Source organism: Apaloderma vittatum, unplaced genomic scaffold, assembly GCF_000703405.1.
Source record: "Apaloderma vittatum isolate BGI_N311 unplaced genomic scaffold, ASM70340v1 scaffold17016, whole genome shotgun sequence".
NCBI lineage: Eukaryota > Metazoa > Chordata > Aves > Trogoniformes > Trogonidae > Apaloderma > Apaloderma vittatum.
Genome location: NW_009720196.1, coordinates 32786 through 45892, shown reverse-complemented (window position 1 = coordinate 45892; position 13107 = coordinate 32786). Strand labels below are relative to the sequence as shown.

General features: G+C 38.4%; 1 protein-coding gene across 1 annotated transcript in view; it reads right to left on the bottom strand.

Moving 5' to 3' along the window:
* Positions 1 to 2483: 2483 nt before the first annotated feature.
* Positions 2484 to 13107, bottom strand: part of PIK3C2A (phosphatidylinositol-4-phosphate 3-kinase, catalytic subunit type 2 alpha) — a 33201-nt gene continuing 22577 nt past the window's right edge. The window contains exons 20-32 of the mRNA XM_009870942.1: positions 12414 to 12506; positions 11960 to 12089; positions 10318 to 10454; positions 9555 to 9724; positions 8323 to 8479; positions 7795 to 7904; positions 6828 to 7035; positions 4767 to 4891; positions 4268 to 4385; positions 4090 to 4171; positions 3560 to 3669; positions 3221 to 3346; positions 2484 to 2666 (exon numbers count right to left, since the gene is read on the bottom strand). Of these exons, the coding sequence (XP_009869244.1) occupies positions 2484 to 2666; positions 3221 to 3346; positions 3560 to 3669; positions 4090 to 4171; positions 4268 to 4385; positions 4767 to 4891; positions 6828 to 7035; positions 7795 to 7904; positions 8323 to 8479; positions 9555 to 9724; positions 10318 to 10454; positions 11960 to 12089; positions 12414 to 12506 (1749 nt within the window). The remainder of the gene's footprint in view (positions 2667 to 3220; positions 3347 to 3559; positions 3670 to 4089; positions 4172 to 4267; positions 4386 to 4766; positions 4892 to 6827; positions 7036 to 7794; positions 7905 to 8322; positions 8480 to 9554; positions 9725 to 10317; positions 10455 to 11959; positions 12090 to 12413; positions 12507 to 13107) is intronic.

The following is a 13107-nucleotide window of genomic DNA, read 5'->3' as shown; positions in this document are numbered from 1 at the left end:
CTCGGCGCAAGCTGTTACTCTGACATACCCAGACACCTCAGTCTGGACACGGGCAGCACATGGCATAAAAGGCTTTTTCTTGTCATCAAACAAGGTAAAAAAAAGCTGTTAAAACTACATTTTCAAGCTAGTTAGTGTACTGGTAAAATCCACCCCAGTTTCATATTTTCCTCGTGCACATCCCTGTTTTTTCTTTGTACGCAGTACAGTGAAGTCTTATTGCAACAATCACTTTTTTCTTAATCGAGAATAGTGCAAAGAGGGGTGAGCTTGGTGCTGTTCCCCCACGTGGGAGGGGAGGCCACGGCCAGATCCTGTAGACAAAATAAAATCCATAACCAGAGAAAGCTTCAGCCAGGGACTATGTCGAAAAGGAAGGGAAAGGCACAACATGAGTTAAGCGAGGAAGAAGATTAAATCAGAAGTCAGGACATGTGCTAACAATAATACAGTACTATAATTTTTTTATTTTTTTTTCAGAGTCCAGACAACTGTTAAAACTGCAAATCATTTTTTAAATGATTTTAGTTTTTGTATTTTGTGCTGTAAGACACTGTGCTTTAATAGCAAACTGCAAAAAGGCAGTACGTATTGCTTTCATTTTATTTCACAATGGAACGTTTCACAAAAACAGTAGTCTACTTTCCTGTGTTTAAGTGACTTGTGATTCTAATGATGGAATGGAGTAAGTCTCAAAAGCATCAAGTGAGCAGGAAATATATCTAGTTAGTTATATAGTTTATTATTTACAGGCTATATACTAAAAATATGCAGAAGATGCCTAATAAAACTGGGACTTGTTAGTGCCCATTAGTATCAGCCCAGTTTCTAACATTCAAGATATTCTTAGCTTTTTTAATTGTAATAACTCCTACGAAATTGGACCGTGAATATTTTAGGCACCAGGAGATTCAAGTTAACTTCTCTCTTCTGTATTGAAGGGAGATTGGTCAGTAGCCAGGGAAGGAAAACTGGATTATGAAATAGGGGTTTTTGTGTTGGGTATATAGAAGGCTTTCCCCAAATTATGTCTAAGTTCATACTTGCATATTTTACTTTAAAATTCTGCTTTAGTCATAGTCAATGGTGAAAGTCTGTTTTGCTTCAAGATTTAGTACTAAAGAAAAGTGTGCAACTTTATAGCTTTGTTTAGACAGAATATGACCATTCTAACCATTAAGTGAATAAAAAGGCTACACCTGTAGTGCAGAAACACCTAATTAATTAACCAGTGGTATTAACATGAGACAGGAAGCGACATTTGTCCTCACTCCACATTCACAACATATTTCAAACCTAATATTCCTTGGAATTCAGTATTTTTAGTGGAATTCATTCTTACTGGGAGTGAGAAACAGTATTGCTGTGAACTGTTCAAATTTTTAAGAGGTAACCAAGGTCCTCTCTCAAGGCTCTGTTAATGCAACTCAGTTCTGTCCTACAATTTACCCAGCAGTCGTGCTTTTTAACTAGAGTCCTTTCTTACCTAGAGGTACAAGTGCAAATGCCACCTTTGATTTAGTGTTGAACCTGTTCCACATTTAATCACTGTGGTATTTAAAAGTCTAGAAATTAAGACATTTGGAAACACTGAGAAGGTGGGCACATTCCCTACAGCACCACATTCAGCCAGTCTTCATTCAATTTTTGGAGATCATGGGTTGAAGATGGGGTAGAAAAAAAGTTACATAAGTTGCACTAACTCCGAAGATCAGTGTAAGTGATGTTTTTTGTAAATAGCACACCTCAGGAAAAGACTTCCAGAAGGACCTGCACGGTATCAAATATGAGAACATTTCCCCTTTAAGGAGCTGAAAGTTAACATGTATACATGTTTAAATACCAGAAATGAGGTAAAAGAGAAGCATTTGAATTATAAGGCACCGTTATTTACAACTGCCATTACTGGCACTCACTCCAAGGAGTCTAAGAGAAGCATGAACCTGGGATTAAATGCCATGCTATAGAAATTTTCCAGCCCTTCAACCTTCACTCCTACAGGGGTGCGTGAAGCCACTAAAATTTTACCCATCGCTGCTTGTGTGATCACTAGTTAGTAGTGGGAATGTAGTCCTAAAATATGTCATTCCTTTGATGTTTTCCAGCATCATGCCATGGGTGACACAACACAGGAAATAAAAATTAAAAGCAAAAATGCACCGTATCCACAGGCCTAAGGATTAAGTTATGGCTTAACCAACCAGCATGATCAAACTGTTCATCTCCCTTTCATGAATGGTTTAAAAACCCCTTCCTTTACCTGCAACTCTTAAACACTTACAATGGTGCTTTGATAACATTGCATAAGCATAAACCAGATTTCTAGAAATCCTCCAAATCGGGCTACAATGAATGTTGGTCCAACAGGTCTGTTGAAATGCAGAGTCTCTGATTTTAAGATTTTAAGTTATCTTCAAGTAAGAAGACGCATAAAGCACAGGTGAGTACAAGTGTTCTGGTCTTACTCCGGTGTAGAAAGGAGGTCACAGATAGGGCACAGCTGTTAGCCGGTACCAGTTAACAGTCTCCTTGCTCAGGTTGAAGTCCTTTAGCGAGAGGGTAATTCCACCCAAGAAAAAGTTCTCGCGTAATGATTCTGCACTGAGCACGCTTAACTGAAGTTCTCTCTGTTTCAGGGTCTCCATGCTATATCCGCTGTACACGAGCTAGAAAGTAAAGTCAAGAATTTCCTGGTTATCCAACTGAAGTTACACAGATTGGCCTCTCTTCCAACCACCCAGCCCCTGAGAGCAGGCTGAACTGCACATTATGACCACTCGGTTTATCTCTTTCTCAGAGGATGGGCTAAAGTACATCCACATTTTATTTTGTGCTCCGAATGTTAAGTGCTTAAGAGGACAAGTATTTTTAGATGGAAATACTGTTTACATGCCAAGCCTTCTGAATTAATTCAGTGAATCCAAAGCAGGGGGATCTTGAGTTTTAAGATTTTCTTTCTCCCCATCACTTCTCAAAGCCAATCTGAGCAACACCTGCTTACTTGTAATAGTACAGTAACCTACTCTGTTAATTTGGGGTTTTTTGACTGTTGGTTTTTTTTGTGGTGGGTTTGTTGTTTGTTATTTAACAGGGGACAAAGGTTTTCAAACAAGTTCCTTTTCCATTTCCATGAAGATTTTTTGAGACAATATTTTAATTACTGCTTAGACTAAGGGACAATAGCGAAGCATAGGGAGTTAGTATGAAAATTCTAACTTGCCATTTCATTGAAAGTTGGATTTCTTGTCTTCCGGGAGATTTTGGTTTTACGTTTGGATGTTTTGTGTGTATCTGGAAGTAAATATGTTTTTACATAGGGATTTGGATCTGCACCATCTTCTGTAACCTACAATCCAAAACCAAGACAAATTAGAAAACTGGATAGTGCATACCTATTTGAATATTTCTTTTCAAGTTTCTAGACTTTCCAATCAAGCTAAAACAAAAGCAGCAGTTAAGTTGGCAGCTGGAAAATTTGGAGGAAGACACATCCACCACTGCTGAATCTCAAAAGGTAATGGATACGGTTTTCAGCAGTGAGCTCACTATTTTTACTTACCAGGTCTTTAATGTGCATCACCATGATAAATAGAGTGCTATTTCTGTATGATATGGATAGCTTCACTTCTCCTCCCACTTTGCCTGAGGTAGGACTTGATGGACTTGCATCTGAAAAAATAAACAATTACTTCTTCTGTATATTTGTACATTTTCATCAGACTTACGTATGGGGAAAAAATACAAGCCTTAGACCAACCGGTTTCTAGTTCACCCTAGTAAGAGGGCAAGGCCATGGGTTTTAAATATTTTCGCATTCTTGTCGAAGAACTAACTCCAACTAGGAAGTTTAGAGTTAAAACTTGAATAATTTAGTCAACCCATCAGCAAACCCAAGTTGTCACATATATTGTTGCAATTTTTGGTATGGTATGCAGGCACATTTGGAAAGACAGTGACACTGAGTTTACAATGAGGGGAGAAAAACAGTTGATTAAAAAAGATTAAAAAAACCCCAAACAACAGCACATTGTAAAGGTGTCCTATTACGGTCATCCAATTTATAAACACCTCGGAAAAAGCACTACCTACCTGCAGGTCTGGCTATTCCATCTATTCCTTCCACTTTGTCATCACGAAGTAATGGATGGAAAAAAGTATAAACAAGATCACACTAAATTTGGAAGAAATGTTACATATTAGTTTAGGTGTTAACAAGCAGCAAAACCCGAAAACTTGCGCTGAATCTGCTTAAATTTTTTGGACTCACTTCTGCCACTTCTGAAGAACTGTTCATCAGGCTCTGTATGTAGCTGTTGAGCTCCACTTTTCTTTTAGCTGCTACATCTTTTATATGTGTTCGACCAAGAACCATCTTATTAGGAAAGCTACAAGGGAAGAACAAGATGGTAAGTACAGTTAGATTTCATTGTCATTTCCATTTCCATTCTGAAATGCTGACATCCATTTTTTTCCTGTTGGAACATGAGCAGAAACACAGCATGCTGATAGATAATGCCTTTAGAGAAAGGCAGGAAATATTTATGGATAAAAGCAATAGTGACACACAGATTAGAGACACCAAGTTGCTCTTCTGGCTAGCCTTGTTAAAACTCAGCAACAACAGTTTTCTCCCTTAATTGCCAACTTGGAGGTCTAGTTTGCCCTTCAGCAGCTTTGTCTCCATTTCAAGCTATTTCTTCCTCCACCCAGCTGGGAGCAGTTTTGTTGCTTCCACTATAATGGCAAAGAGTGAGTTAGGAACATACCCTGGTAACTTCCAAAGAGGAAAGAGAATGCCAAGTTTGTTGTGGAGCTCCTGGAACTCATCAAACGTTCGGAAGACAAATGTTGGCTCAGCTTGCCCTTCTCTCAAAACTCGCACTACATAGATCTGCCCAAAACACAAAGAAACCAAAGGTAAAAGTAGTAACGATATTAGAGAAGCAACTTAACATAATTTTCTTAACAATTAACTCTTTCTACGATGGCGATCCTCCTCCCGCACACACATCCCAGGATCAATCTTGGCGTTTTAGAGTTAGAATTATAAATAGCCCTGCTGTAACACAAAGTAACCTCACATGCTCTTCCCATAATGTAAATCCACATCTGACAGAGGGATAAAGGTCGTTAAGGCTAAGCTGTCCGCATTCTCCCTTTTAAGCCTCATTGTAAGGTCATACCGTATAGCAGATGCACAAAATTTTAAACACAGCAGTGCAGGATTACATCTAGACACGTATCTGTGAGGCCGGAACTGCTGCAAAACTTCTCAGGTGTGAATAAGGAAGGCATTAATGCCTAATTTTTGTCAATCTAATTCTCTCAGGAGTGCTCAAATACATTCATAATTCAGTACAAAGCTCTTTCACTTCTAGCATTACGCAGCTTTGTTCTACCTTTCCTAGCTGGCATCTTACCAGATGAATACATTTACAGCAAATGCAACTTGGTAAGCAACCTGTGGAAAATGTAACTTGAACTATTTTCTAGAAAACAGCAATAGAGAAGTAAAAAAAAAAAAAACCCACAAAGATGGTTGCACATCTGCGTAGGAATATTAATACCAGTCTTAAAGTGCAACCCAGATTAACAAAAATCCTGAGGGCAAATTGTAATGTTTGTTGCCTCCAGTAAGACTGACTAGGAGTGCAGGTGCATTATTAGCAAAGAAAATTATGCTTTTACTTAGGAGGAGCAAATACAGCTTTAATGGAAGGTCAGAACAAAACCAGAAAGTGTTTAAAAACTCCTACTGGAGTTGGAAGAACGACCCATTTTAGAGAAGGTGTCTACATAAGCACAAAAACATGACTCAAAACCCCATTTTTTTTAAAAAAATCATCTCCACCAGCACTATTTCTGTCCCATTTCCTTCTACACCCTTTTCAAGAAGTGTCTTAATTTTGAAGAATATTATTGGATGCTAAATATACCAGTCTGTACTCTAGCACTCCTGTGGTTGGTTCTCCCTGGCCAGCAGCTAAGCACCCACACAGCTGCTTGCTCACTCCCACCCCCTCACCAATGGACCGGGAGTGAAAGCAAGAAGACCCGTGGGTTGAGAAAAAGACAGTCCTTGTGAGGGGAGGTGACTCAAAGACAATCTCTGAACACCCCCCATAAACAGACCCGTGCCCAACCAGTCCCCAGGCAACAGCCACCTTGGAAGACAACACCCTCCCACCTCTCGCTTTCTTCCTCCGCCCCCAGTTTTTATTGCTGAGCATGACATTAGAGGCTATGGAGGATCTCTTTGGCCAGTTTGGGTCTCCTGTCCCTGCTGTGTCCCTTCCCAGCAACTTGCCCACTCACAGCCTACTCCCTGCTGGTGGGGCAGGGGCAAAGTAGAAGAAAAAGGGAAAGCCTTGACATCACACAAGCACTGTTCAGCAACAGCCAAGCCAACAGTGCGTTACCAACACAGTTTTCGTTAAACATCCATAACACAGCATTGGATTTTGATTTTACTTTCAAGTCATCCACAGTGGGGCTTAGGTTTGGGTGTCAACATCAGTGTGAGTTTCTAGGCTCCTATTACAGTCAATGCAGTCAAACTTCCGAAAACTCTACAGCTCATCCTAAATCTGACATTAGTGCCCAAATGCTCAATTAATTATCTATAACAGTATTTTCTAAATCTCTCTCCATAAAGGGAACCTAGCTGTCTACCTCAAAGCTAGCTACTTAAGGCTAAACAAGGCAAGCTTCCCCTGGACTAATTCTCTGTGACTGAGTACTGAACTTATGGCAAGAAGGAGAGTGTGTCTTGTAGGAAGAAAATGCACACTATTGTCACTGAGTGTAAACAGATTCCATATACTTACATAATGTTTATCTGGGTTATATCTCTTCTGGTATGTAAACACAGACACTTGTTTGATTCTGCCATCTTGTTTAAGAGAGTATGTTTTAGCAGAAAACGAAAGGATGGGTTCATCATTAGAAGGCAGACCTGAGAAACGCAGCTGAGCCAAATTGTGAATGAAGAAATTAAACTTCGTGGCAACACTTCCCAGACTGGACTCAATCAACCTAGGTAAGGAAAAAAACCAAACATCAAACACTACAGCACATGTTGGAGCGCACAAAAGTAGTTCTGTCAATGAATCACACTTCAGTCTAAGAAAAATAAAACCCTATTTCTTACTGTCAGAGAAACAGTTTTCAAACTAAAAGTGATCAATGGGCTACGTGAATAGCATCATATCACCATTTAATAGAAGATTCAGTATCCAAACATCGAGATACTTATCCAAGAAGTGAAGTCTGTCCCAAGTTGATATAAAAGTTACATGCTTACTACTGCAGTTTCCCCAATATATTTAAAATTAAGTACAGTAACACATCTTGTAACACAGAGGAACAACTAAGTTACACTATATACAACCCCCTGAAACTTGCTACACCAGAGTGTCACCCCTCCCTCCCCAATGTGCAAAAGTACTTCCTGAAAGAAGTTCCCATCATACACTGCTATTGAGCAATTTAGGATGCATTCAAAATGCAAGTCTTAAACAGCCAAACAGAATTATCTGCTCTCAGTATTTCAAACTGAATCTTTGCACAAGGTTACTCATAAAGGCAAAGTACTTTAGCACAAGCATTAACCTTGTATGAAACCCATCTTCTTTATGTAATTCACTAGTTAACTGGTGTTTTACAATTATGTAGTGAAACTATTCCATTTCTACAGACATGTTTGTGAACATCCTGAGTGCATTTTTTCACAGCAGAAAGCTACGATTAAGAGGATGATGCTGGTAGATATTTTAGTTTTCATTTATCCAGTACCTTGTAAAGAAAATGGTAGCTTCTGCATCTGTTGTTTGGGGCTGGAGAGCATCCTGGACATATTTCAAGTCCTGAACCCCGCTTAGTTCTGGTAACCCAGAAGACAGCATCTGCAGGAGTTTACAGTTTTAATGCAATAAAACCAATATAATTTTGCATTGATACGATTAAAACTCTTAGTCCAAATTCATATGAAGCTGCATTAACATGCTCAATGCTAACAGCAGTAGCCAACAGTTCCTTACAATCTGTAATTACTCCCTTCACCACTTCCGCTGAGTTAAAAGCAGTTAAAACACTTAACAGTGTAATTTATGGTGTCTTCTCAGGGAACAGGTAGGTAGTAAAAAAAAAAAAAAAAAAGCTTAAAAGAAAAAACCTAATCGCAACTCTTCTAAACAGTACCGCTGACGTTTCTGGCTTTTCAAAGCATGCATTACGACCTTTTGTAGCATATAGAGCGTAGCATTAAATACAATCCCAAAATGAGATCTATCACGTTTCAATTTAATTTAGTAAAATGATTACCAATGAAAGTAGGTTAAGGAAGAGGTTTGCATGTTTTCTTATCAAATTGTAAGCTTGACAACAGAGATCCACAAACAACTGAAAGCGAATAGTGGGTTTTTCACCACCATTAATGACATAAGCCATATCCGACGTTAGCACAAAAGGAGCTCGATCCCTGTTCAAAAAGCGCAGAATTCTTAAGTTAATTGTAAGTCTATTCACTTTGTCATGTGCTTCCTCCTCCCCTCCATCCCCACCCTGAGGTAATGATATCAAATAGCCCATTAATGCCTTTTTATTTCTCGGGGTTGGGTTCAGCTTTGGGCTAGCTCAGATTCCCAGCACATTCACGCGGTGCTGGACCCACGGCAGGTCTCTTGCGTTACCTTACAACGCTTTCCACCCCTCGTTTCTAGGAACTATAACACAGTAAAACCAATGTAATGACTGCATTGTCACCTGACTAAAACATAAATGAATACAAATTTATCTTCCCCTACACAGAGCAGTGCTAAATACAAACTTGCTGTTCACTTTTTTCTGTAAGGTTGGTTTTTATGAGTCACAGTCTGTTCTCATTTGTTTCACACTCCGATATACAGATAACAGAGGTGCTGGCACTCCATTTCTCGTTCACTAATAAAGTTTACCCAACAGATATGCAATACATCATTGCATGAATATAGCTAAAAAGGTGAAGCCACACTATAGTTTTATCCAATATTCCTGGTAAAGTATGACACTAGAAATCTGTGTTAGATGGAAGGCTCCCAAATATCCATACAAAGTTATAATCGTCTTTTCCTGTACCAAAGTACTTGTCCTTCATAACTACTGGAAAGAAATTCTCATCGAGATTTGCCAAATGTATATAGCACAGAGCTAAGGAATGAATGCAGTTTGGAAGCATTGAAGTTAAATGATGTTTAGAAGATGAAATTCCTTATTTCAATTTAACTGTAGCTAGAATAGTAATTTTATTTGAAAGCTATGTCTGTGTGCTTTGACTTAAAATGCTTCCAGAGATTCAGAAAATGGAAATAGGAAGCTAGAGCCTTTTCAAAATTAATTCTATACAGCTAAGATTGAATGCATTCTGGAAATACTGCGGGTAAACTGAAAATATTGGCTTCACAGCAGATAACAGGGATATAAAAGTTAATGTTTAGTATTTTATAAGCATTATAATTCTTAAAAAAAAAAATAAAAAAATCACTTCATCCTCTACATTGCTTAGCTACAGAAAATACCTTTTAAAGCTACCAAACATTTGCGCATGACCCAGAAATTTTCCGAAGTCAATGTGAAACATATGCCCCGTGTTTCGGAGCATTATGTTATCGTTGTGGCGGTCACAAATTCCCAATACATAAGTAGCTACACAGCATCCTGCACAAGAGTAAATGAAATTTTCTGAAGCCTAGGAGGGAGAGAAAAAAAGTCAACTGAGATGAACTATCAGTGGGACAACAGCATTCATGAATTCAACAGTCAAAGCGTTTTTCAAATAGCTAGCTCTGCAAACATCTTTAGATATCACATTTTCCAGCAAAAACAGTTGTTTTGGTTTTTAAATAAATGGAAGAGAAAAGAGGAGTTGAAGACAAATCACAGGAAGAAATAAATATGTTAGCAGTGAAAAGGGTATAAGACTTATTTTTCCAATGTGTTGTAACAGCACTGAGGCCAAAATAAAACATCTTTATTTTTGAAACCTATGTGCTTATATGAGGCCACTGCTCCTCTGCCACAATTAAGAGCAGCCACCCTTTCTCCCTATCTTAAATTTGAAGTACATTTTTTATTAACCAAATAAAAACTCCTGATGTGAATTCTGAGAATCCGTCTGGCTCCTTTTTAGTTATATAAAGGATTTTCATTTCCTTTTTTCAAGTATAAGAAAAATTCCAAAGATACAAAATAAACATTTCAATGGAAGTTCTGGAATAAGAATTTCATTATTCCATAAGATGGTATTTATCTCTTTTAAAAGATCTTCAGAAAAAAAGTTACCTTTTCATACTCCTCCTCTGTAGGATTATACTTGCGCAACCATTCTGCCAGGGGCTTGTCTTTAAAAGAACCTGTGACTCCATATTCCACCTGAATTTTCCGAAGTGTGTCTGAAGCAGGAACAAGCTCTACCATGCCTTTATATGAAATACAACAAAGCATATTTAACCACCTCCTTAAGTTATACTGCATTTTCATTATTCAGAAGAATCTTTGACAAATATGGATTTTATAACCCTAGACTAGTTTCTTTCAAAACCCAGTCAGGCATAAAAATAGTGCTATTACTCTACTACACGTTGCCGCAGACTCTATTCCAAAGCACCCCATGACACACACGGAGCAATCCAAGCCAGGCTTACTTCCCTACAATGAGCTAGTTGCTAGAATGCAGATATAAACTGTACTTTGAATACTTATTTTCTACTACGTAAACTAGTGTTGGGCTATAAGCAACAACCGCAAAATATTTTCATGCTGACATTTCTCATACACTGACACTTGAGCAATCTGGGAACTGACTGCTGTAGAGTGCTGAAACCGAGCAGACTGTTGCTCCAGAAATAAGGCAGTGGGCTTTCCACGCGGCCTTATTTTGGAGATCCATTTACTAAAAATAATTTTATAGCTAAATCATAAAAGGAAAGCATTTGATTAACAAAAGTTTACTTCCATCTTGGCAAGAGCTACTGAAGACAAACCTGTCATTTACATCCATTTTTCTTCTTCACTTTAATCCATCAAGTACTAGCAGCAATAAAAAAAAAAAGTAACGCGCTATGCAATTAAGTCATCGTTCAAAATAGGAAGAAAAGCCATCTGTTTCTCTAAAAAGCAAGTCTTGCATAAGCAGAAAATTATTACTCAGTTTTGCCAACCTACATTTCCAATGTTTCCATATATTTAAGAATTTTCATCATGCTGTTCTACTATCCAACTGAAGAAATATTTAAGTTATTGTTTATCCTCCTAAAGATCTTGTGGTTCCTTTTGGCCAGCTCTAGAGAATTAGCAAAAACTAGCAAAAAAGCACATTCAAGGTGCAGGGTGGTACTTGCACTCAGTTTTTGTGACCTAGTTTCAAACCTAAAAGAGTGTCTCATATTCCCAAAGAACTTCTAGCAGCATATGACACGAATTCTGGGGGATAATGTGTGTGTGGGTGTGTTATAAATTTTTCTTCCTTTGGCACACTTCAGTGCACGAGTGATACTCCCTGACTGAACTGCAGCAGATTCAAAATACTTTAGAATTTCAGTTTTGACTCGAATACTTTCTTTTATCATAAATGAAATTTCATAATCAGGATTGCTAAGGCACCATTACTTACTTGTGGTGTACTAAGGGCATCAGAAAAACATTAGCTTTTACCATTATATTTACTTGTTTACACCACTGTTCAGTGCCAGCAGAACACGTAAGAATCTCAGGACTCGAGAAGAAACACGTTTAGATGCAACCCAGCCATCGGAAAATTCAGAACAATTTAACGTGCTATACTCTTGAGTACTGAAGTTCCTCGCACAGAAGGCTTCTGGCCTTTGTTTCTTGGGCCTGCCTCTGCACAGATATTTTTCATGATCGCCGTGACAAGAAATTGAAGAGGAAGAGCAAAGATTATAGGAAGCATCTGGTTTTGCACCTCGGTCTTTCCCAGTTGAGAGACACTTGAAGATAACCATCCGCAGATCGAGTCCTTCCTGCAGCCAGATCTTATCCATAATTTTAATCATTTGTAAAGCCAGCATATCTTGTCGCAGATCTTCTCCAACCTTAAATGAAAAAAACAAGTTAACTGGAAAGATAACGTGTGTTCAGCAAAACTAAACCTGACAGAATAATTACTTTACATTTCTACCAAGTGATACATGATGTTACTTACTTCCTTGTAGCTATGCACTTAGAAAGATAAATAGGATGCTTTTGAAAGCTCCAATGTAGCAGACTCACATTTTACAACCTGGCTGGACATTGGTTTCTAGATACACAGCAGCAAACTCACAAAATAACTAAGCTTATTGGTCTACGATAAAGTTAATGGATACCAATGAAGGAGCAACTGCCGCTTTTTTCTCTAATTCACACATAAGGCCTACCTTAAACATCACATTAATTTCTTCTCCCAGAGGGTCCGCATTGATCAGTGCGACTTTCAGCGGTACTGCATTGGAGCTGAAGAAAGAACACGCCTACAAGTAGATTTAGTATTAATACTCCAGAAGGACTATTCCCGCTAGGGCAGAAAACAAGACATTCCGACAACAAGCAGGTTTGACACACAATGTGCCTATTCAGGCTTTGACCACTGCGACCGTGGCGAATACGTGCTGCTTCGGAACAAACAGCCCTTTGGCTGCTATTTGTTGAATTCTTGTACAAAAGCCAGTAGTGCTGCACAGTGATGTTTTATACATTTTGAAGTGAAGAGTGAGTAAAACGTGGATAAATATTTTATCACAGCTTTTGAAATCTCAAAGGTATTATTAAAGAAACAGGTATTTGCATGTTTCACAGTATTTTCTCTTTTATCTGCTTTCAAGTACATAGTCATGATTTAACAGTTACACGAGAGAAGGAAAACAAGACAAACTGTCTTTCTGCACAGGATTAAATCCAGTGTTTACAGACCTTTAGGTTCTCAGTCATGCGTGATGATATAATCAAGACTGCGGTTGAGCAGATATTGTCAAATCTTGCAGAGTTCTGAAAAAATGATTTACCTGCTTCTCTCCTACATTATTACTTGCTGGACCTTCACAATAAAATAAAGCTGCTTCTGCCTTCCTGGAA